This window comes from Rhamphochromis sp. 'chilingali' (genome assembly GCF_963969265.1).
Source record: "Rhamphochromis sp. 'chilingali' genome assembly, chromosome: 19".
NCBI lineage: Eukaryota > Metazoa > Chordata > Actinopteri > Cichliformes > Cichlidae > Rhamphochromis > Rhamphochromis sp. 'chilingali'.
Window position 1 is genome coordinate 7,838,264 of NC_137946.1, and position 24,067 is coordinate 7,862,330.

Genomic DNA, 24,067 nt, shown 5'->3' on the forward strand with positions numbered 1-24,067 from the left:
CAGCCAGGAGAACAACTGAGATAATCCATCCACAATACGAGGTTAGTCATTCATATACTGCTGCATGGGCTGGGCTGTAGTTACATCCTAAGGTTTTAAAAACTGAGCTTAAATAAATGATTAGCGGTAATAAAAGCCGAGGGAGGTCAACAGTGATCACTGACTGTTTTAGGAGCTTTTTGAGATCAAATAGAAGAAAATACATAACATTAAACATGTTAACAACACAAAAGCCATATTAAACGCAGACTACTTTAGACCCGGAAGTAGGATTCGTCGCGTCATCACTGAACAACCGGATACTGGTCATGTTTGACTTTTCTAAATAGTTTCTGGGATGCTTAGAACTCGAATTGCACATGCTGTTTAAAGTTTTGAGGGATAAACCTCTTAAATTTCTCCAAGTAGAAATATATGTAAAAAACAAAACAAAAACGATTTTCAATTTTTTTGTGGTTTATTGCACTTTTTTGCAATTAATGTAGTTACTATGGACTTAATGCATACATATTATTAAAATATGGGCTATAACAGTTGTATAGCAACTTGAAATGCTCCCACAAATGGCACTACAACATGTAAAAAAAATAATATGAGCTCTGGCGGACTTGGTTCTATGGTCGGTCTTAAAGGGTTAAATAAATATCGTCAAATAATCGAGATCTCAATTTCAGTAAAAATTATCGTGATTATCATTTTTGCCATAATCGAGCAGCTCTAGTAGACTGTATATAAAAGATGGAGCTACTGTGACTTAATTGGTTGAATTTCACTAATCAAAACCTGAGCATAAACGTCTTGGAAGGTCTGTGCTTCAAATTTTCTACCTATAGGGTTGATATAAAGGTAGAAAGTATGCATAGAGGCCATTTAAAGATTTGTAGTTTTTGGGACTTACTGGCGCTTTGTTTAGTCACACATGGTGCAGTTTGGGTGAAGCGCACACTGCCAGACAACGATTTATGTTGTATTTAGATGCCAACTGGTTAGTCATGTGCACTAGCTAGTTTTTTGGGATACAAGTGAGCACCATTAACACTTGAAAATGAAAACTCTGCATCATTTAACCTGTCATTTTTCTGCAGAAAATTGCACTCTTCTGTTTGTAGTTTAGCACAGCAGGATAAACAATACTACAGCTACAGATTGAATGTGCATAGCTTCTGATTCTGTGACTTGACGGTGACTGCTCTGTCAAAAAAAGGCAGACATGTCACTTGTACTTTATGCTTTATAAGAAAAAGGATGATCTTTGAGTTTGTCTGCATGATAGATTGTGTTATTTTGCACCTTTGAAGTGGTTAAGCATGACATTTTAGAGGACAACACTATGCTTTTTTTCCAGTATAAAGCACTGTCATTTTGGTCTGTGCACCCTTCCTTTTTGCAGAGCCATACTCAGGCACGCTCTCTGAGTAAATGGTCAGCAACTGTACGATAGGATAAGGGAGGAAGCCGAAAACAAATTCTGAGAGGGCAGATCTGCAGCTGTTCCAAGGACAGGAAAATACTTTGATAAGGGAACATGGACAATGAGTCCATGGCTGGACTCATTAGCCTAACATTTAAATGTTGTATTTATACTTTTTTGTTATACTGTGCCGTCAGTGCTGGTGCTTCCTCACTGTTACCTGAAAGAAATTTCCACCTGAGGTTGCCGTCTGGTTAGTATTCCACACACAAGGTGGGATATGTGGACAGGGGAGTAGCAGTATCTATATTGTTTAGTGGTGCACTTTAATGCAAGTTTCTGTCCATCAGGGTGACAGATTAGAAAGCTCTGGAACAAGCTTTCTAATTTTACCTTAATTGTGTGTGTGTTTGTGTGTGTGTTTGTGTGTGTGTTGGGGGTGGTGGCGGGGGTGGGGGGCTTTGTGGGCTGCCTAACAATGAGAAGAATACTTCAGGTTTCCTTACTTAATGGGAAAGTGCATTCCTTTTTTCTTTGTCACCACTTCAAAAACAGGTGGTGTACTTTACATTTCACAGTCACGTGCGGATTTTGAAATGGTGATTTGGTCGCCTGCAAGAGGCTGAAAACACTTGTTCAAGTGAGCAGGTGGGACAAAAAAGGACATCAGGACATGGTACGGATTAGGTCCTCTAATCTTACCTGGGAACGGTATGAAAATGGGCTGGATTCTTAGTGAGACACTTTTGACTTCTTAATTAATCAAGGAAGTCTGCAGATAGGTGAAAGCTGAGTAGTTGTTTAAATTGGTGCCACATTGGGAAGCAAGCAGGAAGAATTTCATGCATATTACTGTCTGCAGGTACCTGGAAATTTTAGCTTGACAACAAGAAAAGTCTGAGGTTAGACATTCTCACAGATGTCAGCATTGTTGCTGCTCAGCTCAATTCACCGTTGTCATCACCTCTGCCACAGAGGTGCGAGTAATTCGCCTGCCTGCCTGTTGCCTGCTGCTCTCTCCCCGCTGGTTCTCTCACATCTTGTCGGCTTTCTAAGACGATGCCAGCGTTGCTAAGCTAAACACCGACCCTCCCTCCCAACATGCACATAAGATCTGGAAGATGTTCTGTTTGCTTTTAGCTGCGATGTGCTTTGAGTGGCCACCGATTAGCAGCTTGTTGTCCCACTTTCTCACTTTCCTGCCCTTCCTATTTTCGCTCCCCTCATTGAAATGATAGAGGGGCTGTGTCCTGGCCCGGCTTGGTTACTGTAGGCATGTGGTGCTAACACAACCTTTGTGGTCCAGTTGGAGTTTGTCGTTAATGGCACCGCAAAACTTTTGTACCCAAACAGTGAGATGTCCATAGAGATACACTGCTCTAAAATAGGAACAGGTGGATTCTCAAATATTTGTGGATGTGTGAGGATCGTAAAATATGTCCCTCTTAGCAGGGTCTGCCTAATATTCCTGACTTATATATTTGTATGAAAAGTGGAAATGCAGACTTGGTTGCTCTTTTACATGTTACACAGAGGGAAATGGGGACAAACTTCACTAAGTATTACTCACATAAGCAAGTCTTTAACTCTAAATACTTGGTGCATGCATTAAAAAAGTAACCTGGTAACAACCCTGGAAAAAGCAGTAATGACCCTGAACATGTCACAGCAACCTGAAAGAAGACATGAAAGTGAGCCGTCATGCATAGTGAATAAACAGTACAATTTCACAAATCTTTTTTTGCAAAGGCTATAGTTAATGATGCTAACAAAAGAACAAACATCCAAGAGATCCAGTTTAGTGACTCTCATTATCGGAGGTGAGGCCTTCCAGATTGATTGCCTAGAGCTCTCTGTGTCTCGCCTGTCAATCTAAGGGGCACGCCCCCAGTCTCCTTCGTCTAAAATCATGTATTTACCAAACAGTTGTTGTGAAAAGGAAAATTAACCAAGAGAGGCTAAAATCATTTATTGGATCAGCCTGTAAACAGAGATGGCCTTTTAAAATGGGGACTCTGTGAGGAGTGACTCACTCTTTTTAGCAACTGCAGTTTGTGCCACTTTCACGCTGGCTTTATTTCTGCTTGAAGAACCCCACTAGCAAATTTTAGCAGAAATCACAAATAACTGGATTGTCTTTGATTTCTGGGTTTAATTACAATAGACCTATCAATGTGAAGAACGGGCACATGTTTTTGTAAATTACACCTGCTTCAAAGCACCTTAACTGCTCTCACCAGCTGCTGCTCCATTACTTAACTGTGTGTTCAATGGGCCAAACTACGCCAACAAAACTTCCTGCATGCACCTGCTACTGGTACTTGGTGGATCCTTATGCCACTGATCAAAATTAATTTAGTTTGTTATTTCAAGCTTACTGAGCTAATTGCATTTGCTTTTTAAAAAAACAACAACAACAAAAACCAAATCACTTTGCTCTGTGAAATCAGCTGAAAAGCATGTTTCCGTCAAACCAGGTTGAAATTTTTTACATACAAGTGAAACTTAAAATCGGCCCAATTTGCACATTAAGCAATGCATCTCAGCTTCTGAACACACTTGTTTACTAATAAAGCCATCTAATATATTCCCTGTAAGATAAGGCAGGGAAAAGAACATGTGCATTTTAACTTGCACGTGCATCATACATTTCCCCCATATTAGCATCTATGCACGCTAGGCTGTTTATGTGCTGCCTGAGGGCAAAATTCGCCTACCTTTCACATGTCTCCCGATTTTAAGGAATGAAAAGCGTTTGCGTCTCAAAGCGTTCATATTAGGGCAGCACATCTCTCATTTGTCACTTCAGTGGGAGCGTGTGAGGGTCAGGGTTTCATCGGGCTGTTGCTGGCACGCATGATGTGACAAAAATGCTGTGCTCAAAATAGGACGCTGTGTCATGCTTGCACAGAATGACAGAGCCCAGATAATGCTGCACTGTGCCAAATTTCTGTTATTAAAATGGCAACCACTTGGGAGACACCTTCGGTTGGCTGCTAAGAAGGGAAGGTGGGAGATGGTGTGTAGTTCCTTATCAGTTGAGATTTTTGGCGTTGCAGGCAAGAGTTCATCCTGCGTCCTCACTGAAGAGGTTTTTCCACATGAGGATGGCAAATAGGATGATGAGTGCTTAATGGCCCTGCAGTTACAACTGTACTATATCACTGCCTCTCCCTGATGAATGAGGTGTTCATAGGGCAGTAACTTATTATTACTGCAGTATTAGTCCTTTGATCTTCCAGCAGTTTTGAACCCTGGAGTTTTTTAGAAGGGTGGCTCGTCAAAATAGCTTAGCAGATGCGTTCGGGCCTGGTCTTGCCCCCGCTATGGGGAGAGGAGGCCTGGAGGTGTGCAGAGGCACCAATGTGCAGGAAAACCTGACTACAGAGACGCTGCATTTTGGTCCGTCTTGTTTGAATGGATCAAAGAAGTCGTTTATTATCGTATATTGTGGTTTATATTTATTTGGAGATTGATGATTCTTCTGTCTGCTGCAGAAGGTTTTATTGTGAAGGGGAAAGCCCGCTTTTATCTTCAAAGACTGTGAATATAAAGGTGCTGTCCTTGAATCCCTGCTAAGGAGCCCCAATAAACCACAAGATGTCATTCTTGCCAGGGCATTCCTCTATTAATGACAAAGGCGAATGGTAAGTCTCAGAGTGAAACATGAAGAGGGAGAAGAGAAGGGAGCAGAGGAGGTGAATGGGTTGATTTAGGGGAGTGGCAGGCGAGGCCCAGAGGGCGACCCTCGATGACCCTGACTGCGCCTGCTTCAAGGTCATGTCTGCCGCGTCAGAAGCAGGGCTGCTGGCAGAAAAATTTGTTGCTTTTGATTTTCCTCTTTCAAATCTTTTTTTTTTCTTGTGCGGTCCCTCTCTGCTGCTCACATTCCCTCCTGTTTACCTACCTAATTCTCTTTCCACCATCCCATCCTCCATCGGCGTGTCTGGCACATCCCAGCTCTCATTGTGCAGGCTGAGCCGTTGGCCCTCTTTAAGATCTGCATTAGAATTTTGTTTTTATATAGCAGCAAGCGGAGGCATGTGGAGTCTCTTTTGAACTGCTTAGCAAACAGATGGAGGTTTTTACGCTGCCTTTATGAGATTAAGTGAAACATTCCCATAAAACAGAAATGTCTCCGTGTCCTTTCACCCTGCTCACTCTCTCTCTTTCTCTCTCTCTCTGCCTTCCATACCTTTTTCTCTCTTCATCCTTGTCTTTTTTTTTTTCGTTCCCCTTTTTTTTTTTTTTTTGGCCCACTGCAGGCTTGGGCAAGGGCAGCCTACTTCTGAAAGTGAAGTGGAAAGTAGACAGGTTTTTGTTACCAATAACTACTTCCCCAGGCAGGCGAGCACTGAGCATCTCCCAGAGTTTAGACCACAGTGGCAAACAGGTCTTGTGAGTCTGACACTTCAGGCAGAGAGATAGAGCAAGTTCTTTCTCTGCTGCAGTGTGAACCAGTTCAACTCTGGCTCAGGTTGGAAAGGCTCAAACGAGGTGTCATTGCTCTAGTGATGACTAGAAATTTAGGAAAAAAATTTCAACCCACAGGTTTAAAGTGAGTGTCTAGTTGTCTAGTGCAGCAGTCCCCAACCCTCGGACCGGTACCGGTCCGTGAGTCGTTTGGTACCGGGCCGCGAGAGTTGAGGCTCAGGTGTGAAATGTATGGTTTTCAAGGTTTTTATCGGTTTTCAGCGTTATTTTGTTATTGTTTTTATCGTTAACTCGGTTTTCCTGGGTCTTTTCACGTGTGTTATGAATAAATCTTCTTTTTTTTCGGTACCTGTACTAGTTTTATTTTGTTGTATTTATCTGCGACACCTTAAAGGCCGGTCCGTGAAAATATTGTCGGGCATAAACTGGTCCGTGGCGCAAAAAAGGTTGGGGACCGCTGGTCTAGTGTACTAGTTGAGTCACGCAGGCATTTTATATGTGAGCTGTCTAACCTTACCAAAATGCATTTGTTTGTGGTGTGAGTAAACATGAAAAGTTCATGCTGTTATTGATACAGTAAGCGTTTAGTGCTTTTTCATGGAGGACCAACTTAAAAAATTTTTATATATAGTTTTATCACAGTCCTCGTGACTTATTTTGAAGAGAAGCTAAAACCTGTTTGGTGGGTATCTAAGTGCCAGCTTTTTTGTTTGCTGGAAAAGTCCCTTTTCTTCGCAGCCTTAATTTTCTGGCTTGTGTGACGTTAACTTGGGCCTTCTGCGTGCAGTCCTGCAAGGGGATGATAACCAACATGACCTTTGTGGCCCTCAAAATCCAACTGACCAGTGGTGATGTCCCATCTGTGCAACAACCCCCCCCCCCCCAAAAAAAATAATCTTTAACTGTGCTTGGATAATTTAAAGAAATGGCAAGCTTTCTTGTAGTAGTCTTCAAGAAGCTTGGGGAACCAGCAGAATGCAAAACCTGCATATCTGCTTTCATTTTGATCTCACCTGCATTTCACAACACTGGCCGAAATGGAGCACAAATTATGACAGATGTAGGGGGAGGCCCCTACAAATACCTGTAGAAACTCACTGTTGTACCTTTCTCCTGGCCTAATCTGTACATATTCTTAATTTCAACCAACTTGGATTCATCACTCCATCAGACCTGTTGCCACTGATTTTCTGTCCAGTTCTTATGGCATTTGGCATTCCTGGATCCAGCTGCACACCAGCTGGATCTCAGGTGGTGTGCACCTGAGATCCAGCTCAGGTGTGCACCTGAGCTGGATCTAATAGCTCCTTTGGCTAATAGCTCCTTTGGAATCACCTTGTTGGTGCAAAAATACAATTTTATGTCTGTCAAACTGTGTTCTTTGACATTTTTCCTGAATTCAACTAAAGAAGTGTGAACAAACAATGATTTTTTTCCCCCAACAGACTGCTGGTAATAAATTGGCAAAAGATACCATTTAAAATTGGTTCACTGTTAAGTCATCTTTTATGTGTATATATAACACTGGTTCATCCCTTGAGTTAGGAGCCTTTTTATATTTGAATGATTCATAAGTCAGTTTTAAGTGGCTTAACAAACGAACAAAAATGAGCACTGTAAAAGGTTGGGCTGCTTAGAAGCAAAACATAAAGAAATGAGGGTCGGCTAAATATATGCATGTATCATATGTTATGTATTATAGGAATGATAAACACAACAATATAATATTGACATTGAGTGTTTTTGATTGGGGGGGGGGGGGGGTTATAGTCTTTAGCACATATTGCTGATGACATGTTAGAGGAATTGACTTTGTTCGTTTGGGTTTAAGTCATCCCTGAAAACGAAACGATTTCCATGTTTGTCTTTGTACTTCAGTCACACGTCTGGATATCAACACATAGAATCTGTAGGCAGGGGACAAGCTTTCCGGTGTCCCTTTGGTTGCATGTAGGCAAGTAGTTCATGTGGAGAGCAAAGGGGGATTCGCATGTAACACAATAAAAAGTGACATCTGCTTTTCAGTAGGTCTTTTTTTTTCTTCTTTTTTTTTAACCACTCTTCCTCCAGAGGCTAGGTGAACAGAGTAGCTGATCAGAATGAAATGGAGGCACAGCTCATTTTTGTGAACAAACACAGAGGATCATAACTAAAATGTGATTTGCATTGATTTACAGTAGTTGACCACTACAGAATGTCATATGGTATTCATGTATTGTTGTAGTAAAATAAAAAAAGGTGCTTTTTTTCAGCTTTTATTTGTACCTATGTTAACGTCATTTACAAGCAGTGTGTGTGTTCAGTTGTCACTGTGCTGCTTGTGTGTGTGTGTGTGTGTGTGTGTGTGTGTGTGTGTGTGTGTGTGTGTGTGTGTGTGTGTGTGTGTGTGTGTGTGTGTGTGTGTGTGTGTGTTGCTCTGCAGAAAGACACGGCTTATTGCACAGCCTGTTCCAAGAATGAATTCCTGGAGGCTTACAAGAGCTGATGAATTAGATGGAGGGCTCAGGGCAGGAATGATGGGAGGGAGGCAGCTCTGCACTGTAGGAGGGGTGTCAGGCTCTCACTTACAGGCCTGATTAAATAACAGGATGCTTTATGAAAACAAGAACATTATCTGCCTCTTAAAAGGCCGGGAAAGGCCCTCTAATTGGCTTCCCCCGAGTCTCTGTGTTGCCGCCATCAGTAAGAGCTAGTCACCAAAGTTCTTTTTTAAAAAATGACCTAGGACTTTTTTTCAACCTCCTCTGCACTCATCAGTACTATAGGAAGGAATTTATAAACATACCGCTATTGAGCCTGCAAAAAGAGTGTCTTTTTTCCACTGAAAGGGGGATTACAGCTAGATGAATCTCTGATTAAGTGCAATGCAAACAGTAAGGAGATAGCGGCTCTTCTGTGGCATCAGAGGGCTTCTCATGTGGTAGGTTTCGCAGTTGAGGTTTACAAAAGGCCCCCCTAGATGTTTGGAGAAGAGCGAGAGGAAAGCATCAGAGGTGGGGTTTGGTATGTTTGTGCGTTCCCCGGTCTAGATCAGAAGAGTCCGCTCTTCCTCTTTACATCTCTCCACCTCCGTCAGCTAACCGATCTGGTTTACTTAATTATACTTATTACAGTCAAGTGCTGCTGTATATCATGATAGTTACAGCTGTAATTAATTTTTCATATGCTTGCGCTGCCTTAGTTAATTATAGTGACCTGTCAAATATAGTAGCACAGCCTATTACCAGAGATCAGACATATGTTTTAAGATGAATCAGAGGCCACATTTATGAATGCAGTTTTGTATGGATATAAGCATGTAAAAAAAATGTTACTCAGCTGATGATTTAAGATTTTTTAATCTTTCCTGTTCATCAGCTGATGTTATGCATCAAAATCAAACCAGTGTTCAGTACTGTCCAACTTCATTAGCTCATTTTACAAAGTGTTGCAAAGCAGCATGTGCAGAAAACTTGATGTGCATATTTTGCATGCTTGCAGATTTACCGCATGTGCAGTTTGGCAGCTGTTACACAGTGAAACCAAGATTTTGAAAAATATGTGATCCTTAAAAAAAATATGGGAGCACAAATGGGGGGAAAAGTCGCTAATTGCTGCCCATCAAATCAATAAGAAAAAGTTGGGTTGTTTTTTTTGCTGTGATGCTGGATCATAATAAATCCAATAAGAACAGAAAATATCTAATAGAATGAGCTGCAGCCTTGCAATCACCCTTATCATGTAATGTAGCAAAATTTCATCTTTGCTGTCCCCTAGTGGTAGTGTAGAAATCCATGTAGGTTACGTGTGATTTGTTTTTTATTACTTCTTTCTTTTTTTACTGCATATTTCAAATGTGTATATGTATATACATTATGAACTGTGTGTTTTACCCTGAAAAGCTGGGGATCCTACCAGTGGTTAGTCAGGTGCTGGGATTACGCTTGCTTCAGTCAGATCAAATTAGAAGATCAGAAATGTTTGTTTCTCTTCTTCAAATCTGATGGTTGAACCAGGAGGTAGTTAGCAACGTATACAACAAAGTTTCTGTCATGGTAAATATTTTTCATTTAACACTGGAACTGAATAACTGATGTGACTGTGTTAATTACAAATGCTTGTTGCTTTCTCCCTGCTTTCATCTTCCATGCTTGCTCTCTCCTGGCTCTGCTTCTATATTTAGAGTACGGATATGTGAGTATCAGCCTAGAACTATTCTTCTGGAGCAGCACAGCTTATACTGGCTGGCTTTTCTACTTCTTGATACTCTAGCACACTGTTAACCCCCAACTAGACTTGTTGACTTTAAGGAGCAATCAGTGAGGGCACATAGTGGAGTCAGGCCTCGCGGCTCCATCATCACTGCATTACTCTCGCTTGCCCCCGCCCCCACCACGGGCTTTGGGCTGCTTATTTCCTTTGATGTCTGCACGATGTGTTTAACAAGCGATAGCGTATCAGATGACACTTGTCCTCCTCTGTCACCTTGTGCTTTGCATTTCAAATGTGTGGAGTAGTTGCAGCTCGGGCGACTGCTAACAAGGGAGGGAGGCCCAGCCTGACCCTCAATGCTGAGAGCTCTCAAAATGACTGCTCCCACCTCAAAACAGGCAGATCAGGTTCATAACTTTTTCCAGCCTCTCTCCTCCGCATGAGAAAGGTGGCCAAGCCCTGGTTCTGGATTTAATGTCTCTGTGTGTGTGTGTGGCACGATGAATGAGAGGCAGGAGGAGGAGTGTGTGTGATTCAGGCCCACCCCCTCAGGCTTAATACTTTTCTTGAGAACACAGAATCCACTCACCTGCCCTGACATGCATGCCCCCCTCCCCCCTTCCCTCCATACAGTAGCCCCCCCACCCCACATCAAAGTGCCGGTGTGAGTAATGGATACCCAGCAGAGCCACACCCTTCCCTCCTCTGACTGACTCCACTGCTGGTTCAGTCAGTAGCGAGCACCCAGCAATCAGCTCACTCACACACAGACATGTTATTCACACACAATTAGACTTAAATACACAGCTCCAGAGTTATAGCTAAACAGTGTTTATAGCAAAGGCTATGTAGTTCTGGTTCAATTTGATGTAGTTTACACAAAAGAAGTCACAGCAATGCAGTCGCTTAAGAATGCGGTGTGGACACTGGGAGTTTGGATAAATGGACTTGAAACAAGCGGAGCGAGCGCCCACATTGTTCTTATTTTTTGCTAGAATCTTCATTCATAGATGTTTTTGCCACACAGTTTGATTGAAGTACCAACCCCAGTTGGATTTTTATCAGGTTAAAATGATGAAAACACAGATACTGAGATCGTCCACATGCCCACAGTCACGTAGTCCGTGTCGTCTTTTTAACGTGCACTATGTAAACTGAACTCAGTGCTTATATCCGAAATGAAAGTTTATCCGATATTTCATTTTGTGCTCGTAATTCGGTCACAGGTTAAAGCGTGCTTTTCTACAGTGCTGTTATTCAGAACAGGCCTCTGTTTTATCGACTGAGCCAAGCCAATGTAGCCAATGTAGATTTAAATGGGTCCAAACATGGGGAAAGTATTTCAGCTGCTAAATAAGTTAAAGAATCATCTGCCTGCCTGCCACGTGGCTGCCTACAGAGCTTTGTTATTAGCACAGGAGGGAAAAATACAGCCTATTTTTTACAATTTAGAATTCTCCTCAGGTACTTTACAGGTATTTTACACTTTACTGTTGTGGTCTTTTCCAGCTCCATATTTTTATTCTTGGCTTCTAGCTTTGTACCTGCAAATAGTCAGCTCTCAATGACATCACACAGAGCCAGGAACACACACAAAAAATGGCCTCATTATTTTGCACATTATGCCATGCTTGGTAGGAAAATCCATTGTCACACCATCCATGTGACATAAAATAACAAAACTCTTTAGGCCTATTAAAGGTTTTGAAGACTATCCCAAATCAGATGTCGATTTGAACACTGCACCTATAATAATCCCACCGCAGACTGCACCTGTTTTTCATGCAGTTTCGCCCCTTCTATCATCACCAGCCCCCGCCTCCGTCTGCTCCTCATTTAGCCGTGCGGCGTGTCCTGGTGCCTCAGTAATGGTTCCAGCGTGCCGGGCCGCTCAGGAGAAATGACAGAGCAGAGAGTCGGCCTCAGACCTGTAGGCCCAGAGCGCTGTACTCTGTCATTAGATACTTTAATGCAGCAGCACCACAGCTCGCCTCCTTCCTGGTTTATCTCGGGGGGGTTTTTTCTTTCTTCTTTTAGCCCTTTCACTTTCACTCCTTATTGCGGGGTGTAATTTACTCATGTGCTGGACGCTGTGGAAAGCCATGCTGGGATGTTAGACCTATGGACAAGTCATAAAGTTGGATTTAAACGGCGAATAAATTTCAACATCAGCAGGTTTATAAAACCTGAATAACTTTTTAAAAAAAAAACTCTGAATCCAAAAGTCAAATGTTATAGAGTTCAAAACTCTGAGTTTAATCAAAGACATTCGACTAATACAGCAGATGTTCCTTTACAGACGAGACTGAATCTGTGTGTCTCAACATTCCCCTCTTCATTTTCTCTCCATTACACTGACACATGGCTGCAGATGAATGGAGTTTGGCTGCTGGATGGGCCTCGCATTACACCCAGCACAAACACTGAGACGTTTACAAGCAAAGAGATCGTGTCAGGCGACAGAAAAATCCTCAGCGCGGAGCTGAGGACATCAGAAGAGCATAGTTTGTGTCTGCTCCGTTGAAAACACACTGTGATGCCAGGCCTGGCTTGCAGACAGTGCACTTCGTCTGGGATGTAAACAAAAACAGCAGGCCACCCACTGCTGGAGAGAGAAGATGACTGGCTCCAGCTGATGTTTACACACAATGAGCTGCAGTTAATATGGAGGTTAGATACGTGCCGCTCATAGTAAAGCGGGACATGCGCAGATTTTGGATTGGTTTGTTTGTGTGAGTCACTTTTTCCTGTTAGCTCCTCTCTTCTGCAACTTGAAGCCCACCTCATGTTGTATGATTGCAGCATTAAAGCATGTATTTATTTGCAGCTATGTATATTGTGTTTTCAGACAGTGTCGGAAAACCAGACTACAATTTATTAGGAGTAGGGATACATTGTTGGGAAAGTCTGGCCTAATATTATTAGAAGTGTTAAAAAATTATTTTTAGGACAAACTGATGTGATGAAACAGATCAATCTGACATCTGTAAATGTCACCTTATTTGCTGATGCCAGCAAGGCCAATATCGACATGAATGGTAGACCAAGGTATTGGTGCCTGATTACATACACTTTCTTTTTCTTATCAGCTTCTCCAGTTCAGTTTTGTGGGGAGCTGCCACATATATTGTTTAATCCCTTATTAAAGGGATTGTGGTATAAAGTACTGGATACCAATATTTGGAAGGAATTTAAAGTACATTTTTTATTCTATACATAATGTGAGCACAAAAACAATTATGCTGTGCATTTGGAATGCTTGTGTTGCAAGCGGCACAGTGTAATCTGAAGCTTTACTCTTTAAATTAGACTGTTAAATCACTGACACTACAGACCACTAATCAATACTACAGACATAGTAAAAAATCATCTGGTCCTCACCAGTTTCTAAAATTATTTAGATCTAATCCCAGTGGATTCCACTATTTTAACAAAACCCCCAGCAAAAATGCAGAAGCATTGTGTAGAAAACTAGCGTAAAGCTTATGGAGCCTCCTGTAGCAGCTTGAAGTTATTTGAAATGATTTTCTGTATGATTTAATCAGTCTCTCACATCCTCGTGGAGAAATTTTGATCCACTCTCCTTTTACAGTGCTGCTTCACTTCATTAAGGTTTACATATAAAAACATCACATAAGCGTTCAAGTTATAAACCTGTGCTTTTCATGCTGTGGAGATATGTGCTGTGAATAAAGAGCCTGCAGAACGAGCTCAGTAACCAGATTACATTTGCCTCTTTAGTTCTAGGTCGCTAGGGTTGAAAGCTTACCTTCATGACCTCACAGTGCCTCTCTCTGGCTACTCGCCCTCGGGTGTGTTTGTGTTTGTGACAGGAAGGCCCACATTACCTGCTGCCACTCCTCAGCGGCATCTCATCTGAAGTAATTACTCTCAATAAGACGCACCAAAAGCTTCACTCACACCCTTCTCCAACAATCCGTCATCGTTAGAAGTGGAAGCAGACTATTGTGCGGTCTGTTGTTTGTTAGTTTTTTCCCCGGTGACATCCCCGCTGTTTAACTCTGCAAACCACAGTCGTTGCTGCAATTGTTACGGCTCACATGCCAAATGGTGTGTAATCACATGTGCCAAGTTGCACTTCTTGAGGATGGGTGTTTACCTAACTGCAGCCATGTCTGTTTCAGTTCCGATCATAACGAACGTGGAGATGTTGAAACACTTGCATTGCTAGTCCTCTCAACTGTCTCATTAGAAGCAGACAAGTGTTTTCATTTCACTGCGCCAATAAAGTTTAAATATATCTCATATTAATCATGTAACGAGATCCCTCTCGGCCCGCTTCCGGATCTGTAGCTCAGCAGCAGCTTGTGGTTTCGCGACCACACTGTGGTAACACCACTACTAATACTGAGATATAATAAGACCACAGCAGCAGTCATTTGTAGAGCATATTATGATATATTCCCTAACTGGCCATAGTTAGTCTGAAGTGTGTGTGCGTGTGCGTGTGCGTGTGCGTGTGCGTGTGCGTGTGTGTGTTGGACCACAAGAGTAGTCGTCCCTGCATTTATCACCACGATTAGAGGATATAAACGCTCATAGCGGTGTAGGGAACGTTTGAAGCCCAGGTGAAGCAAATTCCCACATGTCAAGAGTCCAGCTTTTTTTTCTTTCTTTCTTTTTTCCCCTCCTTCTGTGTGACCACACTACATTTAAGGCTGATGCATGTACTAAAATTACTGTTCAAAAATTGTAGCACCAGAGCTACAAGCTACTTGACCTATTTCTCACTTAACTTAATTAATAAATCAAGTGAGTCGTGTTTTTCCACTTGAATTTCTTTTGTTAATGTTTTGTGTGTCAGTGTGCGTGCTCCTTCCTGCTCTGGGCCGGGGGCAGTAAGCTGGGAATCACTGTTGAAGGCTAGCCCGTGTCATTAGGTGTTTAAACTCATGTCTTGTCCTTATTAAGCATTGGCAGATGCCAAACACTTAAGAACATGTGATGAGACAGCTGCTATTTGGCGATGGTGCAGAAAGCAATTCTGGGCTTTTGTAGTGGAGCAATTAGATTAAAAAGGCAAAATTTAGAGGGGTATAGAAATGTAGGCTCAGAGAGCAGGCCTGACATGCACAGGACGATATAAGGCAAACCCAGCTCTGAGGACTTAGAACCTGGTCAGTAGCTCGGGTAGTATAGTACTCACGTGAGCAGTTTCACCGACTGCAATTTTCTTGACTGATTCTACAATAATAAAGAGAAACCCCCAACAGTACTTGGCAAGCACTTGGTGACAGTAGGAAGAAAAAACTCCCTTTTAACGGGAAGAGACCTTCAGCAGAACCAGGCTCAGGGAGGGGCAGCTATCTGCCATCAGTTAAGGGTGAGGACTATAGTTTTAAAAGATATGTTACTAGCAATATTAAATGACTAAGTTAACAGCGAGCCACAGATTCGACAACACTTGTTCTAGGGCATAGGAAGCTCTTTTTTGTTTTTGGTTTGTTTGTTTCTTTGTTTTTTGGGTAATCAATCTGTAGACAATCAGCAATATATACACCTGCCAAAGTACTCCAAACCTGCTTTGTAGTACTTTCTAATACAATTTCTAATAATCATGGCACAGACAGATTGCACTATAGCTACACTTTAGCTGGCAGTCAGACAAAATAATGCCTTCATGTTCACCATTAACACACTTGTAGTCTGTGTTTGGCTTCTGGAGTCAGCTAGAGCTCACTTTGTCTATGAGGCCTGAGTCTCATGACATGACTGCCACCCAGTGATGGTTTAAGACACTGACAGTCCGCTGTATATATGGCCTCTGAAGAACTCACACTGACACACTGCTGTCTCCCTGTTCTGTCCCCTTCAGGCTCGCATGGCACTGGATAAAGGAGCCCAAGCGGTGATCTTTGATATCAGAAACGATGCCAGTGCTGCTGCTGAGGTGAGTGTTCAGACCCTGCTAAAGCTAGAGTTGCCAATAAGGAAAAAGCATGCTGAAGTTTCACATTCAGTATGATGTTTCTGTCTCCTCCTGCTTTGTTTACTATCATATTTTTGTAACACACACACAGCTGCAAGAAGTAGACTCCCTTCCCCGTCCAGTTGTGCTGGTGGAGGATAATAATGCTAAGGAGCTGATGGATTTGGTCAACAAGAACGAGGAAGCCAAAGTTGTCATTGAGATCAAGATGGAGCCAAAATGGGTAAGCATGCTGGAACAAGCCGGATGCTTTCTGCAAAGCTGTGTAAATCTAAAAATTTCAATTGTCTTAGTTAAGAGGCAACTTTTTATCTATTTATGTCTTTTTAATATGAACCTAGCGAGTGTATAGTGCAATCTTCTTTTCCCTTTTCAGCCACATTATGATGTTGGCATCCTGCTCACCATTGTCCTGGCTATTCTCACCATCATCCTGATCTTTGCTTTCCGCTACAAGTGCAAGTCCAACAGAACTTTGGTGAGTGACAGCAGCAGTGTTGGTAGGAAAGCCCACTAAAATGGATTCAAAGGTTTACCTAACGCTCCTCCTCTTGTGCATGCAGGACTCCGTCCATCAGCAGACCATGCGGGCTATTAGTCAACTGGAGATCAAAATCTACAGCTCTCAGGGCTGCTCGGGCTCGCAGCGCCACCGTGCAGCCTGGGGTTCGGCCAGCAGCTCCAACTCAAGCCCCGTCTGTGCCATCTGCCTGGAAGAGTTCCAGGACGGGCAGGTAAGAGGAGAGGGTGAGGGTGCACATTGCAGCTGTAGATTTAAGCATCGCTTTTCAGTTGGACATTCTAAGAACCACCTCCTTTTCGTCCCAGCTTCTGAGGATCATTTCCTGTGCTCATGAGTTCCATAAAGACTGTGTTGACCCGTGGCTGCTGCAGCACCGCACCTGCCCGCTCTGCATGCACAACATCATGGGTGAGGACGAGCAGATTTCTAGTTGTTTTTTGGTGAAGCTGCTGCAGAAACTGATGGTTTTCTTTGACTTTACAAGACAAACAAAGTTTAACTGACCACTCTAAAGCATCCATCCATCCATCCATTCTCTTCCGCTTATTCTTGTCAGGGTCACGGGGGTCTGGAGCCTATCCCAGCTCTCTTAAGGCGAGAGGCAGGGTACACCCCGGACAGTTCACCAGTCTAACACATAGAGACAGACAACCATTTGCACTCACATTCACACCTATAGGCAATTTAGAGTTACCACTTAACCTAACCCCACTAACTGCATGTCTTTGGACTGTGGGAGGAAGCCAGCGTACCCGGAGGGAACCCACACAAACACAGGGAGAACATGCAAACTACACAGAAAGAGCCTGGCCTGATGGTGGAATTTTGTGATCCAGATCTTAAATCTAAAGCCTGATTTTTTTTAAAAATATTTTTTGCATATCATAAATGTAACATTCTTCTTAATAAGTGCTGTATTTGCCAGTAATTGCTTTATTTTACCTTCTGCTTTGGTTCACAGGGCCGGAGCGGCAGTCCCAGAGGAACAGACTCCAGCAGAACACAGAGCAAAGCCAGAGCTTCTTACATCCTCAGCCTTACAGCAGTCCCCAAAACCATCCCTACCCCCAGCATGCTATCCCCTTCTCTATGAGGCCCCACTATCCTCGTGGACCCTCTGGACCTTATCCCAATCTGGGCCACTATAGTGGCTCCTCTCCCATGGAGACTCAGACTGTACGTTTCCTCACCAGCAGGTCGTTGGGCTCAGCCTGTGGGTACCACCTTCCCACGGAGGTTCCTGGGAGGCCCCACAGGATTGGCGGTAACTGTAGGACCTCCACCCACCACTACACCCCCCGCCGGTCCTGCTATAATTACCGCTCATCCTGCCCAGGCCAGCGCAGCGCATCCAGCTCAAGACTGCACCACACGGTCACGCCACAGACCCGTGGGGCACCTGCCCACAGCCGGCAGGACGAGGGAAGCTGCTCGGGTGGCAGCTACCGTACGGAGCGCAGCGGATACTTAGCTGACGGACCAGCGAGCGACTCCAGCTCAGGGCCGTGCCACGGCTCATCCAGTGACTCAGTTCTCAACTGTACTGATGTGTCCCTGCAGGGAGTTTATGGCAGCTGGTCCACCTTCCGTAGCTCTCTGAGCAGTGACTATGACCCGTTTGTTTATTGTGGACCAGGTCCCGGACATGCGCCCCGCAGGAACAGCCTGGAGGTTGGTGCCCAGGCCCGGCCCAGGTCCCTGGATTCTGTGGTGAACAAAGCAGGCTGCCCTGAAGAACAGCCACAGACTGTATTCAGCCACATCCACTACCACCGTCACAGACACCACCACTATGAGGAGGGGGAGCACAGCCAGGGTGCGAGCAGAGGTTCAGATGAGGAGCAGGTGGCCGCCACTGCCACAGCTGCACCTGCTGTTCCTGTCCTGGACAAAGACTCAACCGTGTCCCCTCCTAAGCACAGCCCCTGCCACTGCCCCAAAGCAAACTCCACTGATCGGCCTAGCGCAGGGCCTGAGTGTCCAGACCACGACGCCGGCAGCGCCGCAGGACCTCCTGTGCTTATGTCCCCAATCTCCTTACAACTCCAGCCCCACTGCTGCCACCAGGGACACGGACACCCTCCTGCTCCTCTCGGGAGAGTGGGAGGATGTGTGCTTGAAGGACCCTCTGTTCGCTTCCATCAGAATATGGAGCTGCAGGATGACCGCAGCATCCACATCCACTATGGTCAGGGCCCGGGCTTCTGCTGCTCTCCTCCTGAGCTGCACCCCACCTTGCTCCCTGTGCCCCTCATTCTGGACTCTGGTGGGATGGAGGACTGGCCTTGCTGTGCTGGGGCCCATGTTGTGTGGCAAAAACGGGTGCAGCAGGCCCACTCAGAGCCTCAGCTCCTGGGGCCTGGGACCTCTATGGACAGGCCACCCTGTAGGTTCCATCAGGGGCCTGCTGCTGAGTGCAACACAGACATTTGTTTATACTGCCAATCATTACAACACAATCAGGGTGGGTGTCACTTCTTTGTCATAAATGCCATTGCTAGCTGTGTGGTCTCAAACTAAAGCCTCTTTGTTTACTGTGTTTATCATCATAGAATGAACTAGAGCTTTTTTGTGTGTGTCCACAGGATCAGAAGAGGAGTCTGGAGTGTGAGAACGTATTGCATCCCCATTATCACACTGCTACACAGGAGCCAGACTGGACAAGCCTCTCATTGGCTCTCGTGTCTTCCACAGATGTCTTTCCACCAGCAGTGCCTTCACACAGATGATCCCCCAAGCTCAAACAATCAAACGATCGTCACTATTAAAAGTGCAATTAAGTGAAATTTTAGAGTCATTCTCAACCCTCTATGATATTTAATAGCAAAATATACTAAAAGGAATATGTGAAGATGAGGAAAACAAGTTCATATAGCAGAGAGGAAACGCCCTTCTTCTGTGCATTTACTCCTTATCACCTCGTAGGAAGAACGCCCATGCTATCACAAGTTCCCATGCTCCTTGGTGACAGCTATCGAATGGTCCTTGCTGAAGGTGTTGAGCCCTCGTGAAGTGAGACTCTGTCTCTGCAGCGTGTCCCAAACTCTCTTCTCTCACATAATAACTTGATTTATCTTAGAGGTACTTCATTTTCACTTCTTCGTCTTCCTTTGCTGAGTCCAGTCTCAGCTTGAGAGATGCTTTTCTCTCCAGCCTACCTCAGCTCAGATTTCTTAACACGCCTCAAACACGAGGTCCTTAAAGGTACTGCTGTAGTGATTTTATTTTTCCTTTTTATGTCACGACCATGTAGCTCCCACAAACTCAACAAAATCTCTCTGCAGTCTGACCTGTCCAAACAGAGAGGAAAGGTTGATGCTCAGCCCCTCAAGCAAATGAGCATTCACTGAGGTTGCTGAGCTTTGCATGGGCCTTTTGTTTTCACTATTACAAATATGGCAGCTGTATTTTTTCTTCTTTTTATTTCATCTGTCAAAATGAATAGATTTGACTGAATTATGTTATCGTCATTACAAGCTATCGTCTTGGTATTGTCATTTCTTTTGCCAGTGGTTACATCACGTTTGACCTCAGTGCTGTTAAACCTCCTGATCTGTGCACAGTGAACAGGCCTCAGCAGAAGGACGGTCATCTGCTGCTTTAAACTCATCACAATGTTGTAGCGTCCTCCACAGAGCTCATACTCTCCACTTGTCTTCCAGCACCTAAAGCTGTAGAAATATGCCTTAATAACTAGGTATCAGTGTAACTGGAGTAAAGCCATGCTAGATACACCTAGCAGTCCTGAACATCACTTTAAGGAGCACCAGTGTCCTTCTTTTGCTTTCCCAATGTGTAGATCCCGAGTAATGTCTCAGGAGCAATCAGACACTGGAGAAAAATCAAAATAAAATGCCCAAAGCGGTAAAATAAATTTTTTTTGTTATTTTAAATGTGCGTTGCCAATCTGTGCCAATCATGAAGAAAGTGCCACCTCAAATCATAAGACATCCACGCTGTGCTGAACACTTGATAGAATTAACTTTTAAACCTTTGTTACCTTGGTTTCCCATCTATCCTCCACAGGCTGTATCTAAAAATGGGCATAGCCCATGTGGAAGTGCCCTAAACCTTTTTGTAATGGCCACACATCCATCTTTTATGTAAAGCCTATTCTAGCCACTCTGATAGATAACAGTTGGCCTGACGCTATCAATAACAATGACCTGCTTCTTTTCTAATTAACCACAGGCTTCTTCTTGTTGTACCAGACTAGAAAATCTGAGATCAGAGCAGTAGGAATTGTGTTTTAGAGTGGAATTCCTCTCAAGGCTCAGCGAAAATGTGAAAGGATTTTACCTGCAGTCAGACTGCAGACTGAGCAGAGAAAGCATGGACATTGGCCATGTAACCAGTAGCACTTACTAAACTCTTACCGGTGCCTTATTCATGTAAACAGGAACACACTAAGCTCTTACCTGTCTAACCAAAGAGGCAACTTCTTGAACACAGTTAACTCTTAATATGTTGTGCCTTTCTTTTCTTTTCTTTTTTTTTCTGCTCCCACCCATCTTTTGGATCCCACTGTGTGCTCCCACTGACAAGAGAGGACATGCTAGAATAGAAGTGGAAATTATTTTTGGAAGCTTTTTTTTTTTTTTGGCCTGCGGTCCCTCGTACCAATACCTCACTTTGAATGTGTCAACTCAGTGTCCTTTAGCTAAAGCATCAGGGTTTCCTTTTTCTGTCCAAATGGTCCCAGAGACTGAGATGGAAATGACTGAATGATAAGCAGCACTTTGGCTCAAGTAAATTTTATAGAAAAAGAAAAAAAAACAACATAAAACTTTATATAGTATTAATGGAAAGTAAGCCCGGAACCATCAGCACATGGGAAAAAAATTGCATTAAGTGATGCCACACAATATCTAGTGTGATTTCATCCTGTTCAAGATCTTTCTCTTTGTGTCATTTATGTGTTTGTATGTTTTTTTTTTAATGTTTTGCAAGAATAATGAGCTGAAACTGCCTTTTCTAATAGAGTGGGAAAAAAAGAAAGTCCCTCCAGAACTTTAAGGGATATGTCAGTATATTTTGGATACTTTGTGTATAAAAAAAGCGAACAACAAAAACAAAAATGAAATAGTGTTGTATTTTATATATAATAGAACATTTCAATATAGTGACATGTCACTAATATATTTATTTACTAATATATTTATCCATTTTGCCCAGGTTTGAAAGTGGTTTCTGTATAGACTGAATGTTCCTATATGGAAACTGACCGGTGCCATCACAGATGTATCAACCTGTCTTCATTCCAATTATATGCAAATAAATTATTTTGAAATAAGTCCTCACTGCTCAATTCATTATTTTCTTATTCTTGTTTTGCTTGATATTGCTGTGCAATACTCCAGATTTTGGTACTGATTTTGATCTGATACCAAGTAAATACAGGGCCAGTATTGCTGATGCTGATACTGATACTCTCATTGTTAACCTATAAGGGGTTCGGTAGGGGAGAGCAGTGTGTTGTGATTTATGGGATGAATCATCATGAACTTGGCAAATTCTGAACACATTTTAATGACCACTAAATGATACGATATGATATTTATTTATCATATTTATCATTTATCTTCTTTCTTTCTTTTTCTTTTTTTTTTACAAATGATATAGTGCTTATATTTATGCCTGGCCTGTATTATTATCATTTAAGGTACCCTACCTTCCAAGTTAAAATAAGCCCCCAAAACTAACATTAACAAACCTATACATTTCATCCAGCTAGGGTTACAGAAACGCAGTTAGCATAAAAGCTAACTTATTTTGAAATGGCTCAGCAGTGATCGCACAGTGTTTCTGCTAGCTACAGTCTCACTCAGAAAAGTTGTAATGGAAGAAATGCATGGAAATATTTTGCAGCAGCAAAGTTGGTGGTAGTGATGTAACTTCCAGGAGAAAAGGCATTTAAAACTTTATTTGTGAGTAACTTTTAAATAATCTTTTTATCAGATTTGACCAGACACTCAGTTTAGGCAGTTTTTTTTGTGTTAAGTTACAAGATAATGCTCCATAGTGTCCAGATGTGTTTCAGTTTGGTTTCAAATTGGAGTTGCTTGGGGAGTTGAACAGGAGGGGATTAAAAAAATGTTCACACTGAATTTAAATTAATTTAAATATGATGCACACAGCAATGCATTAAGCCAGTACTCTGGCTTTTTTGGACCCTGGCTGCTTTTAAATGCATTTTCAGTCCATCCATTGGACATGACTATTTTCACTGACTCACAGTATGAATAATTTAATTATTAAAAAGGCGCTTTATCTAAAAAATTAACCAGTGTTTTATCCACACATTTCAAACTGTAATTTTAGTAGCTTTATTAGGAGCCTGTTGCAAAAACACATCATTTGTTCTTATGTCTTTAGTTGAGTTTATGAAAACTGCCAAAGGTAACACAGTTTGGCAAACATAAAATAGTACTTTTGCACCAACATGGTGATTCCCAAAGAGATATTAGCTGAAAACTTGTTGTGTAGATTTACCTTATAAAAACTGAGGAAACTGAGCAAGTGGAGGATGAAATAAGAATTAGCAATCTACAGCAGATGGAAGAGGTATCTGAAAGTCATGTCCTTAAGAAATCGGGGGAGAACCCAATAAAAGACCTGACACAGAACATGATACACCTGGGCCTTTAGTTGATCCATCTGCTATTCACTGCTTCATCATTAAAAATCTCCATGGAAGCGTGGCTGTTGAGAAGCCATTTATGACAAAGAGAAACAGGCTGAGGTAAACTGCTAAATTAAAAAAGAACTGTACTGAAAATCAGTGGCAACAGGTCTGATGGAGTGATGAAATTTGAAATGTTTTAGTTCAAATCAGAGTCCTTCAAGATGCATGAATGACATTCCAACTATTCCTGAAGACTATGCCAAGAAATGACAAGAAAGCTTCCCTAGGAGAGTTCAGGTTGTGCTGAAGAACAAAGTTGCTTATTGACTTTCAAGCGTTTTAGACTTGTACAAACTCTGTTTTTGCCTTATTAACTGTGTTTCCTTTTATGTTTGCAAGTTTCAACAAATCACTACAATAGTTTCCCATTTTTCCTATCAAAATATTCAATTTTATTTATATAGTGCCAAATCACAACAACAGTCGCCTCAAGGCGCTTTATATTGCACTGTAGATCGTACAATAATAGATACAGAGAAAAACCCAACAATCATATGACCCCCTATGAGCAAGCACTTTGGCGACAGTGGGAAGGAAAAACTCCCTTTTAACAGGAAGAAACCTCCGGCAGAACCAGGCTCAGGGAGGGGTGGCCATCTGCTGCGACCGGTTGGGGTGAGAGAAGGAAGACAGGATAAAGACATGCTGTGGAAGAGAGACAGAGATTAATAACAGGTATGATTCAATGCAGAGAGGTCTATTAACACATAGTTAGTGAGAAAGGTGACCGGAAAGGAAAAACTCAATGCGTCATGGGAATCCCCCGGCAGCCTACGTTTATTGCAGCACAACTAAGGGAGGATTCAGGGTCACCTGGTCCAGCCCTAACTATATGCTTTAGCAAAAATGAAAGTTTTAAGCCTAATCTTAAAA

The 24,067-nt window shown here is 42.7% G+C and overlaps 1 protein-coding gene across 1 annotated transcript in view; it reads left to right on the forward strand.

Moving 5' to 3' along the window:
• The window catches only part of rnf43 (ring finger protein 43), a 112,691-nt gene extending 90,912 nt beyond the window's left edge, over window positions 1-21,779 (forward strand). Inside the window, exons 3-9 of the mRNA XM_080866489.1 lie at window positions 15,873-15,947; window positions 16,078-16,209; window positions 16,363-16,464; window positions 16,550-16,720; window positions 16,815-16,917; window positions 17,471-18,973; window positions 19,095-21,779. Of these exons, the coding sequence (XP_080722615.1) occupies window positions 15,873-15,947; window positions 16,078-16,209; window positions 16,363-16,464; window positions 16,550-16,720; window positions 16,815-16,917; window positions 17,471-18,973; window positions 19,095-19,120 (2,112 nt within the window). The 3' untranslated portion in view covers window positions 19,121-21,779. The remainder of the gene's footprint in view (window positions 1-15,872; window positions 15,948-16,077; window positions 16,210-16,362; window positions 16,465-16,549; window positions 16,721-16,814; window positions 16,918-17,470; window positions 18,974-19,094) is intronic.
• The last annotated feature ends 2,288 nt before the right edge of the window (window positions 21,780-24,067 follow it).